We start from the raw sequence: 14,571 nt of genomic DNA, 5'->3' as shown, positions 1-14,571 counted from the left end.
TAACAGAATCTTTTATAGTAGAATTTAAGATGCTAATTCACTATCATCTTAAAAACGAATGGCGTCTTTATGACTAATTCCCATTTCTTTTACTTTTACTTTTAAGTTTATATAAACTCTGACGTTATTAACTTATATTCCGGGTTGTCAGGCATTTTATGCATATACGATTTTTTTGTAAACCTTATCATTATTAATAATAATAATAACAACAATAAAAACAGTAATAATAATAAATACGCCACAATTAAATATAATAAAAGTTACTGTCCCAAATTTAGAAAATTAGTTCAACATAGATTCTTATTTGAGTAATTGCAAATTACAATTAAGTAAAAAGAATTTGATTGCAATTTGCAAAGAAAGCCTTTTTACTTATTGCAAAGCAAACGACAATTTTTAAAACGGAACTTTTTTTATCAAGATTTTATATATATATATATATATATATATATATATATATATATATATATATATATATATATATATATATATATATATATATTTATATATATGTATATGTGCGTGCGTGCGTGCGTGCGTGTGTGTGTGTGTGTGTGTGTGTGTGTGTGTGTGTGTGTGTGTGTGTGTGTGTGTGTGTGTGTGTGTGTGTGTGTGTGTGTGTGTGTGTGTGTGTGTGTGTGTGTGTGTGTGTGTGTATACACACACACACACACTTTTTTTTTTGCAACTTTAGTTATGACAATAAAATATCCGACTACTAATTATATTTGTAGATAATTACTTATAAATGAAAAGTATCCGTACTGGTAAACAAATACGCGTAGCGTGGGTGATTGCGTAGTTATTTTCCATCACGTATGAATTTCCTTTATTTCATCCAAAAGAAAAACTTAGCGCTATAATTCATTAAGCGTATTAACTCAATAGACAACATTTAAATAGGATTTTCCAAAAATTAAAAACTTAATTCGCTGTGAAAAACGTACATATTTTAAACCTTCAAGTTCTTACTCGACTGCCTCCTAGTTTAGATTTTAGTGCCTACACAGTTCGAAGACGCCATGCAATAAGAGAATCGAAGATGCTCTGCAATGAGAAAATCGAAGACTTGCCAAGGACTTTAATCTTCAATCGCAATATTCTTGATTGCCTCAAGTTTTGCAAAGAACACAAAAAATTGGACTGTTAAATTGCGACGATGATTCATTTTCTCAGGTAAAGCGCAATTTAAGCAGTACAAAGTCAATGTTTGCCGGCCACGAAGCGATCACGCTTCAATCACCAAAACGTTACACCTTCTGTTAAGCAATGTATAACAATTATAATATGGGTGCAAATACTGCAAATAATCATGCTGGTGCACACTCTTACAATGAGGCTGATTCCGTGAATTACTTGAAAACTTTGGAAAACAATGTGTCTAATTGGTTTTGAATTAAAAAGTTTAATATTTTCATGCATGGCGGGGTAATATACCATTAGTCATAAATTGTTTTGGCATTGTTTCAAGAAAATGTAATACTTATTTTATAGGCAATATATGCCAAAAGAAGCGTATTTTCATAAAGATTTTAGAAAAGATAAATATTTTTACTTAAAATTTATTAACAAAAAAAATTATGTGAAAAAATGCTAAAGACTTTTAAAAAAATTTTAACAAAATGTTTCTCAGCAATAATACAAAAAGTACTTATTTTTATTACAAACAAATACCATTTTTAAAATCTCTATGAAAATACGCTTTTTTTGAGACCCAGGTTGACATACTTTTGAATAACTTTTTTTTCGACAAAATTAGGGACTTTACCTTAAATACTAAAGATTTGAACCCAAATATCTTTACAACTTGACGTGATGGTGAAAAATGGTTTGCATATTTGAAATCAGCATATTTAATTTGTTTTAAAAAACCACCTAGTTAACAAGATATGCACAATAAAATTTTATTTGTTTATCAGTGTAATCAGAGCTTTCGATTTTATATAAAAAATATTTTAACTTAAAAATCTATGTTCTTAAAAAAAACTCTATATAGTATATACATATAATAACACGTTAACACCAAATAAAAATAAAGACAAATGTTTTCAGCTAAATTGTTTTTTTTTTTGTTTTCTTTTATTTTATTAAAAACTGTAACGTTTAGTAAACACTTTTCTTTAAATTTCTTCCAATAGAAAATCTAAAATTCATAAATTTTCTTATTTTACATCTTTAGATAGCAACATATACTTCTTTTTCAAAAATTGCATGATAAATATATGAGTGAACGCATTTGTCAAAGAGCAGAATTTTAATCCCTATTTTTTATTAACTTTATTAATACAACAGTCTAAAACGCCATTCAATATTGGATACAAGCTAAGGCAAGGAAAAAATGGCAAGCAAGTAAAGCATACTGCTAAACGCCGAAGTTTTGTTCCATTTAGAAATAAACCTTTTTTAACAATGTTGTTGGTCCCTATATCGTCTTTTGTAACGCAATGGTAGCAAAGCGCTTCAAGACACCAAAAGCAAGTGCAAAATGAAACAACATCTTTTGTATTGTACAGGCAAGAAGTACATAATGATTGTCTGGAACATCCATCTGTTTTATTAATTATAGATTTACAACTTAACGGTTCGGCTAACGGTTCTTTTGTGATGACCTCAACCTTGTATTTATCTTGTTTATTTGATTCCAATTTAAAAAAAAAAATGTTTGAATTGTTGTTGCTAGGTAATACTAACTCAGTAGAATTTGTGGTACGGTTAAAACACATGGGTAAATTTTTATCGTAACATGGACAAGAGCGTGTTTGTCCAAGTCTAACTTTGCAATTTTGGTTTTTCTGGTCTGAAACATCACTTTTTAATAAACAAAGTGCTAAACTTGTTTTAAATGGCTTTACCAAGTTTAAAAAATGCTCAGGACAGTTTGCAACCTTAGGGTTTCCAAGTTGATGTCCAACGTTTACAGGAAACGATCGAGTAGCTCCTAATTTATTATTAGCTTTATTTTTAATTCTATTAACTTCATTACTGTCATTAAAAATACTTTTAACTAATTCTTGCAATGATTCGTGTGTTTGCTTATTCATTCTTGTATAACCAAGTTATTTGCCAGTTTTTCTTTTGCAATTGCTTTTTTCTCTTGCGCTTCTTGTTAACACAAATGATACGCAATACTTAACAAGTATTCATAACGATTTATTTTTCCTTCCTGTGAGAGTAATATATTTGTAATAAACGTTATTTAAATATTTAATTAAGTATAAGAAAATTTTAGGTAAAATGTGTATCCAACTGCAAACCGCGATTACCTATGAGTCAACGCTGTTTTTTTACTGCCAATTTTTTTTTTTTTTTTTAGCTAATCCTATTATGTAATAAAGAAAGAAAAAACTATTTAAATATGCTTGCAATTTAAAAATACTTTATCTGAAATACCAACGATAATTCTTTCTAAAATATTTGTGTAATTTTATTTGTGTGCTTTTGTTGAGTAATAATCAAAACTAAATATTCTTTAAATATGCTGATTTGCTGAACTTGCTCTTAGGTATGTTTTTTTCTTTCCGCGCATGCTTTTTCTAGTTTGTTTTTTTTATTAGAAAAAGTTTAATAATAATATTCATACAAAGAAATTATATATTATTAATAATTTAATTTCAATAAATTATATAGGTTTGTCGGTTAACGAAAACAACTCATTTACCAAGTTATTACTTAGCGTATTTCAATCAACTCTACCGTCTCCCTTTTTATGCTCAAACATTTTACCGGTAATTGAAAAAATGGTTCTTGACTGATAAAATAAAGTTATACAAGTACAAATTATAAGTTTACTGACAGCAAGTTTTACGTGACGTGAGATTTATGACCATTTTTTAAGAAAAAAAAAGAAAAAAAAAAGTTAACGTGGACCAAAAATTTAACAGTTGATCAAAATGAAAATTACTTTTTATTAAAATTTTATATCATCTTATTCAAAAAATGTTTTTCTACAAAATAAAAAAATATTAGCAAAATTTATTGAATAATTAATTAGGAGCAAAAGACTTGTTATGTCATAATTGCTTATTTATGTCTTCTATTTCATTACTATTTAACCCGATAAATTACAGAGTAAAGAAATAAGCTAAAATTATTTTTTATTACAAATAAAAACTAATTATTGCCGTTATTATTCTAAGTTTCAATTATTTATTTCTTGTAAATAATTGAACTTTAAAATAATAATAATAACGCTTTGATATATTAATAAAAATTGAAATTGTTTATAAGTTGTTAGACAACTGTCAACGATAGCGCAAGGAAAAAGTTGCTGAAGAACATATTTACGTGTACATAATAGCGTGTAATAAAAAAGATTTTCCGGGAACAAAACATGAATTATATAAGCAAGGGTAAAATTCTTAAATGGAATGTATATTTGTGAAAGCATTATAACCCAGTGGGCACAGGACGTAAAAAAGTCGTCTTTCAAAAGTCTTTTAAAGTTTTTGAACGTCTTTTGAACGTTTTGGACATCGTTTGAAAGTTCAAAAGACGCTTCTTTAAGGTCCCGTGCTCACTGGGATATATCAATGAACGTAATTATTAAAATATTTCAGCTATTGGTGGGACCCAACAAAGTTAGGATTAACGGAAGGTGAGTGATCATTCAGTAATATTAAATACAAAAAGTCTACCGCCCTATCAATCTATGTCTGGGATTTAAAAAGCAATTTTAACGAAACCCCTGAACTAACATAGTCTATTCTCAAGTCTGCACTCCCCTTCTCAAATATTTCCAAAAGGAGCACGCTATGTCTGTATGAGAAGTTTGCAATTATATCGTATCCAAAACCTGAGGAGCTGCTAAATAAAAGAATCGAAATTATATAAAAGTGGGGCCACGAAAATAAATTCTTATTAAAAAATTACAAAGCTACAAACCTAACTAACAACTAAAAATAGCTACATTAATCTACTTCATATATCTCTAGACTAACTAATAAATTACTCACATACACAGTAATATATTTATAATATTGTATATATATTTTTATATCAATTTTAATTTTTGGTTTTTTAGTAGATAAATAATGCACATTATCACATAAACAAATATTTTAAACAACATTTAACATATAACTATTTCACAACTATTAGCTAACTAAAAACAAATTAATAATGTTATTAACCTAACTACTATTCAATTTCCGTCCAGTAACGAACCAAAATACAAATATAAACCGTAACGTCTACTAAATAAATTTTCAGCAAAATTAAACTTTTACTACTTTTAATACTTGATGATTGTGGTAACACATGAAACTCAGAGCTGCAATATTAAATTATAATATAAACATTAGCATTTAGCTAATTCCTGGTACTGCGGGTAATAGTAACATATATACTATATAGATGGGTAGATTAGGGTAATATAAGCACCTTGAGCGAAAATTGGAATATTTTAAAAAATTGTTATGCTGGATCCAAAAATTTTGCCGATAAACAATTTTTAAGGATCCCTACTCATGATCCACTTAGATATTTGGGCACCCGTATTTTTTTCTTAAAAACACAGAGGTTTTAAAAAAGTAACAAAAGTGCTCATATTACCCAGACCACATGGTAATATGAGCACTTTTTATTATCTCAAAAAATAACAATAAGTAAAAAAATACCAACCTGACAATTAGAACTAATTCTTGCAATATAATGATTCCTTATTAACAAAACTTATCATTAATAGATCAAATTTTAAGCCATTTTTTGTGGAAACAATACTATTATGTTTTCCTCAAATAAAAAAATAAAAAAATAGTTCGTTATTTTTTCATTTTTATTAACTGAAACCGTTGAACGATAAAAATTCAGGATTTTTGAATTTAAATTACAGAAAAGTTTTTAGTATTGTTAAAATATTAAAACTTTTTGCTATGTTTTGTTTTTATTCAAATAGCAATTAAACCACTGCTATTTTAGGACTTTAAACTATGTAATTTCAAAGAAAAACACTGGGTAATTTGAGCATGCTCATATTAGACAAAAATAACTTCGTTTAATTAAGTTAAAACTAAATGTTTCTGTGCATTGCTTTTCGAACAATAATAATATTCATGCGTGATAATATTACTGTAACAACGCAAAAAATTTAAAAGCGTTTTAATTAGAAGATAGCATTTGAAAAATACAAAGCAACTTTTACTTCACTGCTTACATCAAAGAAATCTTTAAGTATGTTCATATTACCAAGGTGCTCATATTACCCTAATCTACCCTTATATACAGTTTAATATTGAAAATAACTTACATACATAAATGCAACTAACAATTGGCTAAAGCTAGAAAAAGACAAAAAGACATCATCAAGCCTCATTTTTACAGACCCATAATATATATAGTTCCCGTAATATATAGTCGTAGGTATAAATTATTAGATAATGCTTAAGACTAATTTACTCGATAAAAAGTTCAGAAGTAATTAGAACAAAACGATCAAATAATTTGCATAATTAGGCTGTAATTAATATGTATGTAAAAGGTTTTTCTTTAATCTTTACTAAATAAGTATCGTGATAAAACCATTTAAAAACAAAATCATTCTTTTATCAAATTTAATCCGAAAAGAAACATTATTGTCAGTCCCTACCTTAACTTATGGTATGGAGATATGTGAAAATAATTCTGATTTGATGAAAAAGCTAGATGTAATTGGAAGGAGTGCACTAAAATCGCTTTTAAATGTTTCAAAACACAGTAAGAACTATACAAATTCGCTATTTAAAATCTAGGAAATTTCAAAAAGTATTCAACAAAATAAATTAAACTTGTTTCTTCGTCTTCTTAATAATAAAACAACTTCAGACATTATCTTTTCACAACTGAAACACCCCTTATTTAAACATTCGTTTATTGGCGATATTCAGGACCTATGACGTTTTCGGATGCTAAATTTTCAAAACTTAATTCAAAATAAAAAGAAGATAAAAATAGCACTTTCTAAAAGTGAAATTCCCTCCGAAGTTGAACAAACTTTGAAACATGCAATAGAGTGCTGGAATGCGAAAGAGCAAAGAGGAATTTTTAAACAAATTCTGGAAGAAAAAATTCTTAAGTGAAAATCACGAGAAATAACTTTCTTATTTTTCTTTTTTACCTTGTAAATTACATTGGGTGTTAAATAAATGAAATAATAATAATAATTTAAAATGGACCGCTTAAATGCCTATAAAGCGCTTGCTTTATAAGCAGGAGATCCAGGTTCGAAACAAGCTCTGGACAAATTTTCGCGTCACGGTAAGGAAGGAGGCGTGAACTTCCTGGTTAAATGCACTTCCGCGGTGCTCTGTGACAAGAACGTTAGGACTTCTTGGGGCACCTAAAATAAAATTAAAAAAAAAAAAAAGATTATATTAAAACTCGTTAGTAAAAAGTTTTTACGAGGGGGTCGTCCATAAATTACGTAACGTTAAACTTATTTAAAAGATAGAAGTAGTAGATCATTTACTCTTTGGTGCAAATTTTTTTCTCACCTATTATATATACCAATTAAAATTTTTTCTTTCTTACCAATGACGCAAAAAGTTTATAAACATATGAAGTATTAACATATTAATATGGCAAAAAAACAACCCGGTTAACTCAACAAAGACCTCGGTGTCAATACTAGTTCTTATCCCATCTTAAAAAAATTTTTAATCCGATCTCTAAGATTTATCAAAGAAACTTAGCAGATCAAATGACATGCTGGCTAAATATGTCATTGTGTAAATCTTAAAACATTTATGAACATATATTATTCTGTTTCTGGCTTACATTTAAGGTATGCATGCCATTGATTAGGACAATAGAAATAATATGCATGCCTTTATTAGAATAATGCCTTATAAAATTATGCATTTTATTTATTAGGACAATAGAAATAATAATACTTTATCAGGTTACCCCATCTCTAAAATAAAGTTTTATCGAAAATTTATCGTAATCATAATCATAATGCTAACGTGATTTTCACAACTTCTAATTCGAGTGCTTTACCCAACTTCAAATTGGAGTTGATTATGTTCAAGTTCAATTTGTCTCGAACCACAAACACAAAAATCTACCTACCTTTTATCAATTTCTTTGCTAAAATTAAGAACAAATATTATTATCTTTGCTAAAAGTGCAAACACTTGTTATCTTCATTTGATCCAATAATAATTTAATTCGCAAAACACCGCTCTAATAATTACGGACATCAATAAATATCAAAGCATTACTGTTGGAACAAACCATTTTATTATTTAATATATATCAAAACATTACTATTGAAAGAAACCCTTTTTAGGAACTAAAAACATTCAATTCATTGTCAACCTAACAGTTTAATCAACTTCTTATAAAAAAAGTTAGCATTTCTTGTTTCTATAATTTTATCATTATTCCATGCTTTATATAAGGTTACTTTCTATATATATATATATATATATATATATATATATATATATATATATATATATATATATTATATATATATATATATATATATATATATATATATATATATATATATATATATATATATATATATATGCCACAAAATTTGTGCCACAAAATTTGAAATCAATTTTTGAAAGCTTTTTTCTCAACCAATTTTGCTCAAATTTTGCACACTTAATCATTTTCGATGACAATACAAGGAAATGGAAAAATTTGACCAAAAAAAGTTAATTAAGTTAACAAAAATTTAATTTGTATTTTTCCATACATTTTATGTATTTGATATGAATTGCGTCACAAAAATCATTGATTTGCAAATTATTTGCAGTTTCGAAGACATTAAAGCGCAGCGATTCAAAACCTATTGTTTTAAGTTATTAAGTAATAAGTCTTAAGTTATTAAGTTAAAAACCTATTGTTTTAAGTAAATAAGTCTTTAAGTTAATAAGTCTTAAGTTATTAAGTTAAAAAACAAAAATTTAGTAAAAACAGTAATTTTTAAATTTAAAAAAAAAAAAACAGTAATTTTTCCTTCTACAAAAGAAACAAAAAAAGAATTTCTAGGCCCAATAGAATTCTGCTTGCATAAAGCATGGATTTGAAAAAAGAATTTTTTTTTGATTTACTAGTTTTTATTTATTATTATCATTATTATTATTAACATTATTCTTATTGTTGCTTTCACTATCATTTATTAACTATTATTGCCATTATTATTATTATTATTATTATTATTATTATTATTATTATTTCTATTTTTGTTATTTTAGCTATTAATGTTATTAATTACCCAACGAGAAAATTTAATGAGGGCCTCATCTGTCAAATGAAACACTGTGAGCCATAAAGACCGTCAGGTTCAACTTTTCCCCACCTCTAATTTTTTTTTTTTAAGGAAATGCAGTTTGTGTAAGTCTTTTTCAAGTGCAGAACAAATCTAAAGTCGATCAGAAGAGTTAGTATTTTAAGTATTAAAAATTATAAAAACCTAAAAATTTAGTCTTAAAAATAATGCAATCCGCCATTCTCGGCTTCTTTTTCTTTAATAGTTTTGAAATGATTCAAGTAAAAAAAATATACATACGGTAAAGATGGCTGATTTAAAACAGTCTGTTTGTGCAGTCTGTTTGGAAAAAAAAGGTAAATATTCAAAATCTTTAGTAAAAGTACAACCATCTGTTGCAAATAAAATCAAGGAATTAATTTGGCCTGAGTATAATGCAGAGTTTAATGTCTGTCCAGATGTAATTTGTTCAAGTTGTAGAAGAAACATCTTTTTGCTGGAAAAGGGATCAAACACTATCTTTCAAAACTGGATAAGTAAAGTTTCTCAGGTATATAACTTTAAACTTATTTAAGTTAAATGATTAATACATATAAATATATAGATTTTTTATTAAGTGCTATTTTGAATTAGGTTGACAGACCAAGAATTAGATGTAGTACTGAGCTTAGTGATATTATACAATCAACACATGTTAATACAAAAGATGTTGAATCTCTGTAAAAAAATATGTGCAGCTGCTGCTTTACTCTCTTTGCAAGAGGTTAAAAATTTATAAGTTACTTGATAAGTAAACTAAAAGTTATCAAATATTCATTTATAAACTTCAATAAAAAGCCTTTAGGCATATATTAATTTAAGAGTAAATTTTATTCTTCAAGATGTCATAACAACAGTTGTTCTAGTCAGGCTGTTTTGAATTCAATTAATTTGGCAGAAACTCTTGATCCCACATCATGTGAGCAAGTTGCTTCAGGCATAATAAAAAAAAAAATGGAGCGAGAAGGCATTGAGAGAGGCCAGTCCTTTAAAATATCTACAGGTGTTTAAGTTTTTATTTTCATTTTTAAATAATTAAAAACGGTTTATATGTTCAGATAAAACTTAAATGCACATATAAAACACTCAGTAGATATGAGGCTTTTGTAACTAAGCAATTGTATAGGTTGCTAACAATTTTTTAAAAATGTTTGCATTGTAAATTTAGAGTCGGGGTAGGTTAAAGATATGTATAATTAATTATACTTTATCTTTAAGGTGGAAATCCGTTAACTTTAACTGTTGGAACTAAAGACAATAAATCTTCTAGAAAGTTAATTAATCAGATATCATTTCAAACAGTGATGGAATTAACTTCTGTTTTTGAATTGACAAAAAATAAAACAAAAAAACTGATATTAAGTCTCCGTAAGAATCTGGGATCATCTACTGTTGTGGAGAATAATGTAATTAGTATGATGACATCATTACAAAAAGAAATTGAATCTAAATATAAAATAGAACAAGAGAACTTTATTTGGAATGATGAAATTGTAACAAGACATGTAGTATTTATCTATGACACTTCTGAATTTATTCTTAGTATTTTAATTGAAAGAGGAATGGATCCTCTCTCCAGTATGATTTGTATATCAATTGATGGAGGTCAATGATTTCTTAAAGTAATTGTAAATGTTTTTGATAAAACTAATAAAAATGAGATTTACATTGACAGTGGAGTTAAAAGGTGTTTTATTGTTGCTATTGTTGAAGATGTTTGTGATGACAATGGAAATTTGCAGAAAATCTTGAATACATTAAATCTGGATAATGTTACATATCGCCTTGCGTTTGACTTAAAATATGCCAACAGCATCTTTGGTTTGTCTTCTCATTCAGGTAAATATGCCTGCTTGTGGTGTGAAGGCGAATGTTCCCTAGAAAGTGGTACTCCAAGAATGTTAGATTCTTTTGATCATTTGTACAACTTATTTGTTGAAAATGGGGCAAAGCGGTTAGAGATGAAAGATTTTTAAAATGTTATTAGTCCTCGACTCATTTATTTAGACAAAAATGCTGAAGATGAAATTAATCACTTAGTCCCTCCGCCAGAGTTACATCTTCTTATGGGAATTGTGACATTACTTGGTAGACTACTTTTAGATCATTGGCCTCTTTTAAAAACTGGCTTAAAGAACATTATATCTTACTTCGAGGTTATCATGGGATAGGCTTTGATGGGAACAATTCCAATAAACTTCTGGAAAAAGTAGATATTTTAGAGAGAGATGTGTTAGCATCTCAAACTAATTTATTGCCTATAGTTCATTGCCTCAGAAAGTTTGAAAAGATTAAAGAGTGCACCTTTGGAAACGAATTAGGCAGCAATGCTTCTTCAGTTATTGAAGAGTTTAAAGTATCATTTTGTGACCTACAGCAGTATGCAAAGATGCATTTAAATACAGAGCTGAAGGTTACCTGGAAAGTCCATATAGTTGTCTGTCATATTCTTCCATTTGTAAAGTTTAATTGTTGTTCTTTGGGATAATATGCTGAACAGACTGGAGAAGCTGTTCATAGTACCTTCAAACCAAGTTGGTCTCAATACAAGCGAAGGATTGAACATAAAGATTATGCTAAAAGATTGAAATCTGCTGTTGCAACTTTTTGCTTAGATAAAATGTAAATATTGTAATATAAAAGTAGTTGTATTATTTTTGTTGCATTTATTGTATTTTTTTTCTTTTAACTATTGCTATAATAGTGTAAAAGGAGTTTAAATCACTTCAATTTAAGATTAGTAACAAAAAGTAATGATTGTTTTAAGGAGGATAATGAAAGAATGTTTTTAAATTATTTTTTTTTGAAAGGAGGTAATATCATCATAAAGGAGATAACTTTATCACTTGAAGGGGGGTAAATAGGGTAAAAAAATAAGTTTTTATGTTACTTCTGATCGACTTTAGATTTGTCCAATACAAAAAAATGACATATCTAATCAGCACTTGTCTTAATATGAAAAAAAATTAGAAGTGGGGAAAAGTTGAACCTGGCGGTCTTTATGGCTCACTGTGGAAAGTCTCATCCGATTTATGGGATTAGGTTAATATAAGCCGTGTGTGACTAGAGTATTTACTAGAGTATTTAAGTGTAAAAGCCACATGTGACCCACATACAACTAAAACACTTATACCGCTTACGTATTATAGATAGAATAACCATACATAGGTCATACTTACCCCATCCCATAAATCGAGGTGCCTATTACATGTGGCGCTCATCAAATTTTCTAGTCGGAAATTATTTAATATACTAATTGATAGTAAATACCCGATTGAAAACTATACCAACGTTAGTTGGTATAATTTTAGTTACATTAGTTGGTATAATCATAAGTACGTTGTATTATACATACTTTGGATTATACATAAAATGCAGGGGCGGATCCAGCATTTTTTGATCTTTGAGATAGCTAACGTCCAGACATGGAGCAAACTCCAAACATTTATATGTTTATACATATGTCAAATAAGGATGCTTTGCAAAAAATTGCGATGATTGGAGGCTGGGAACAGAAAAGCCCCAAATTTTGTGCCCCCCCCCTGCCCCAAACGTGAGAGCAACAAGTTAATGAAATATTTTTTGTACTGTTTTTAACTAGACTAATATTCATCCATAAATTTTAAATTTCATAGTAAAATATTTTAGCTTTCAAAAATTATGACCATATAAAGTTTAAACCCCCCTCAATTTGAGGGGGTTATAAATTTTATATGGTCATTATTTTTAAACGCTGAAAGATAATACTATGAAACTTAAAATTTATGGATGAATATAAGTCTAGTTGAGAACAGTACAAAAAATATTTCATTAACTTGTTGCTCTCACGTTTGGGGCAGGGGGGGGCACAAAATTTGGGGCTTTTTTGTTCCCAGCCTCCAATCATCGCAATTTTTTGCAAAGCATCCTTATTTGACATATGTATAAACATATAAATGTTTGGAGTTTGCTCCATGTCTGGAAGTTAGCTATCTCAAAGATCAAAAAATGCTGGATCCGCCCCTGAAATGTATAATCATACAACGTTACTCAACGCCGTTAATGCACGTTCTGGAAAATACACGAATTTTGCAATTTATTAAAAAGGATATATTTAAATGAATTTTTTAGCCTAACTAAAAAAAAAATTTTTTTTTCAGTTTTTCTTCTAAAATTAAATAAAGTTAAAATATTTTTAAATTACTTAAGTTTAGCTATAAAATTTTGCTTCAAGGTATTATTTTTTAGTATAAAATGATGTTGATGCTATAAAAAGGTAAAACATTAACTAAAAAAAATAACATTTTAAAACAAGTTTTAGGTTATTTATTTAATTTCTAACGAGTCGTGTGTCTAAAAATATATCAAAGAGCAAAAAAAAAATAAGTTTCTTCAAGTTTAAAATCTGTTTTTTCGATTTATTCTGAAGGCTTTAACTAATTAATCCTTAGAAGGCTCTTACACTTTATAAGTTTATTCTTTTAAGGTTTATTTAAAAGTCTAAGTTCAAATTTTAAATATTTCTCTGATACGCATCACTCCTATTTTATAATGCAATAATACCATACTAACAAAAAATCCTGTCTTCAAATTACCAGAGATTGTTGTAAATATATGTAAAATAGCGAGACCCCTTAATATCACCTGAGGTTTTAATAAGTAGCAATATTTAGCATTATTTTATAGTTTAACCAAGGTTGTTATCTGTCAAATATGTCTGAGACATATTTTCTGCCGACATAAAATATGTCCCACATATTTTCTATCGACGTATTTTGACATTTTATGTCTGAATTATTTTCTGCTGACATAAAATATGTCCCACATATTTTCTATCGACATATTTTGACATTTATGTCTGAATTATTTTCTGCCGACATAAAATATGTCCCACATATTTTCTATCGACATATTTTGACATTTTATGTCTGAATTATTTTCTGCTGACATAAAATATGTCACACCTATTGTCTATCGACATACTTTGACATAATTTTATGTCTGAATTATTTTCTTCTGACATAATTTTATGTCTGAATTATTTTCTGCTGGCATAAATTATGTCAGACATATTTTCTATCGACATATTTTGACATAATTTTGTGTCTGAATTATTTTCTGCTGACATAAAATACGTTGTCACTCATATTGTTTTTTAGCGATAGTATTGACTAATATTGACATTTATTGGCTTATTTATTGATTATGACTTATTTATCGATTATGACTAATATTGACATTGATAGTATTGACTAATATTGACTAATGTTGATGCATCATTTGATAGTATTTGATAGTATTGATTAGTATTGATTAGTATTGATTAGTATTGCCGCTTTCCCTTATTAGAA

The 14,571-nt window shown here is 27.8% G+C and overlaps 1 protein-coding gene across 1 annotated transcript; it reads left to right on the top strand.

Moving 5' to 3' along the window:
- Positions 1-9,494: 9,494 nt before the first annotated feature.
- LOC136089080 (uncharacterized) lies at positions 9,495-11,906 on the top strand. The gene is made up of 3 exons (XM_065814767.1): positions 9,495-9,752; positions 9,836-10,244; positions 10,460-11,906. The coding sequence occupies exons 2-3, from the start codon at positions 10,196-10,198 to the stop codon at positions 10,852-10,854; spliced, it is 444 nt and encodes a 147-aa protein (XP_065670839.1). The 5' UTR covers positions 9,495-9,752; positions 9,836-10,195; the 3' UTR covers positions 10,855-11,906.
- The last annotated feature ends 2,665 nt before the right edge of the window (positions 11,907-14,571 follow it).

The sequence above is a fragment of the Hydra vulgaris genome, chromosome 12 (genome assembly GCF_038396675.1).
Source record: "Hydra vulgaris chromosome 12, alternate assembly HydraT2T_AEP".
In the NCBI taxonomy this organism is placed as follows: domain Eukaryota; kingdom Metazoa; phylum Cnidaria; class Hydrozoa; order Anthoathecata; family Hydridae; genus Hydra; species Hydra vulgaris.
Note: the sequence above shows the minus strand (reverse complement) of the source record. Positions and strands in the feature narration are given on the sequence as shown.

Excerpts from the sequence above, each read along its gene's own strand:
- LOC136089080 (XM_065814767.1), top strand. The coding sequence starts at position 10,196 with ATGGAGCGAGAAGGCATTGAGAGAGGCCAGTCCTTTAAAATATCTACA. Across the intron at positions 10,245-10,459 it reads GTCCTTTAAAATATCTACAG|GTGGAAATCCGTTAACTTTA; the intron begins GTGTTTAAGTTT and ends TTTATCTTTAAG.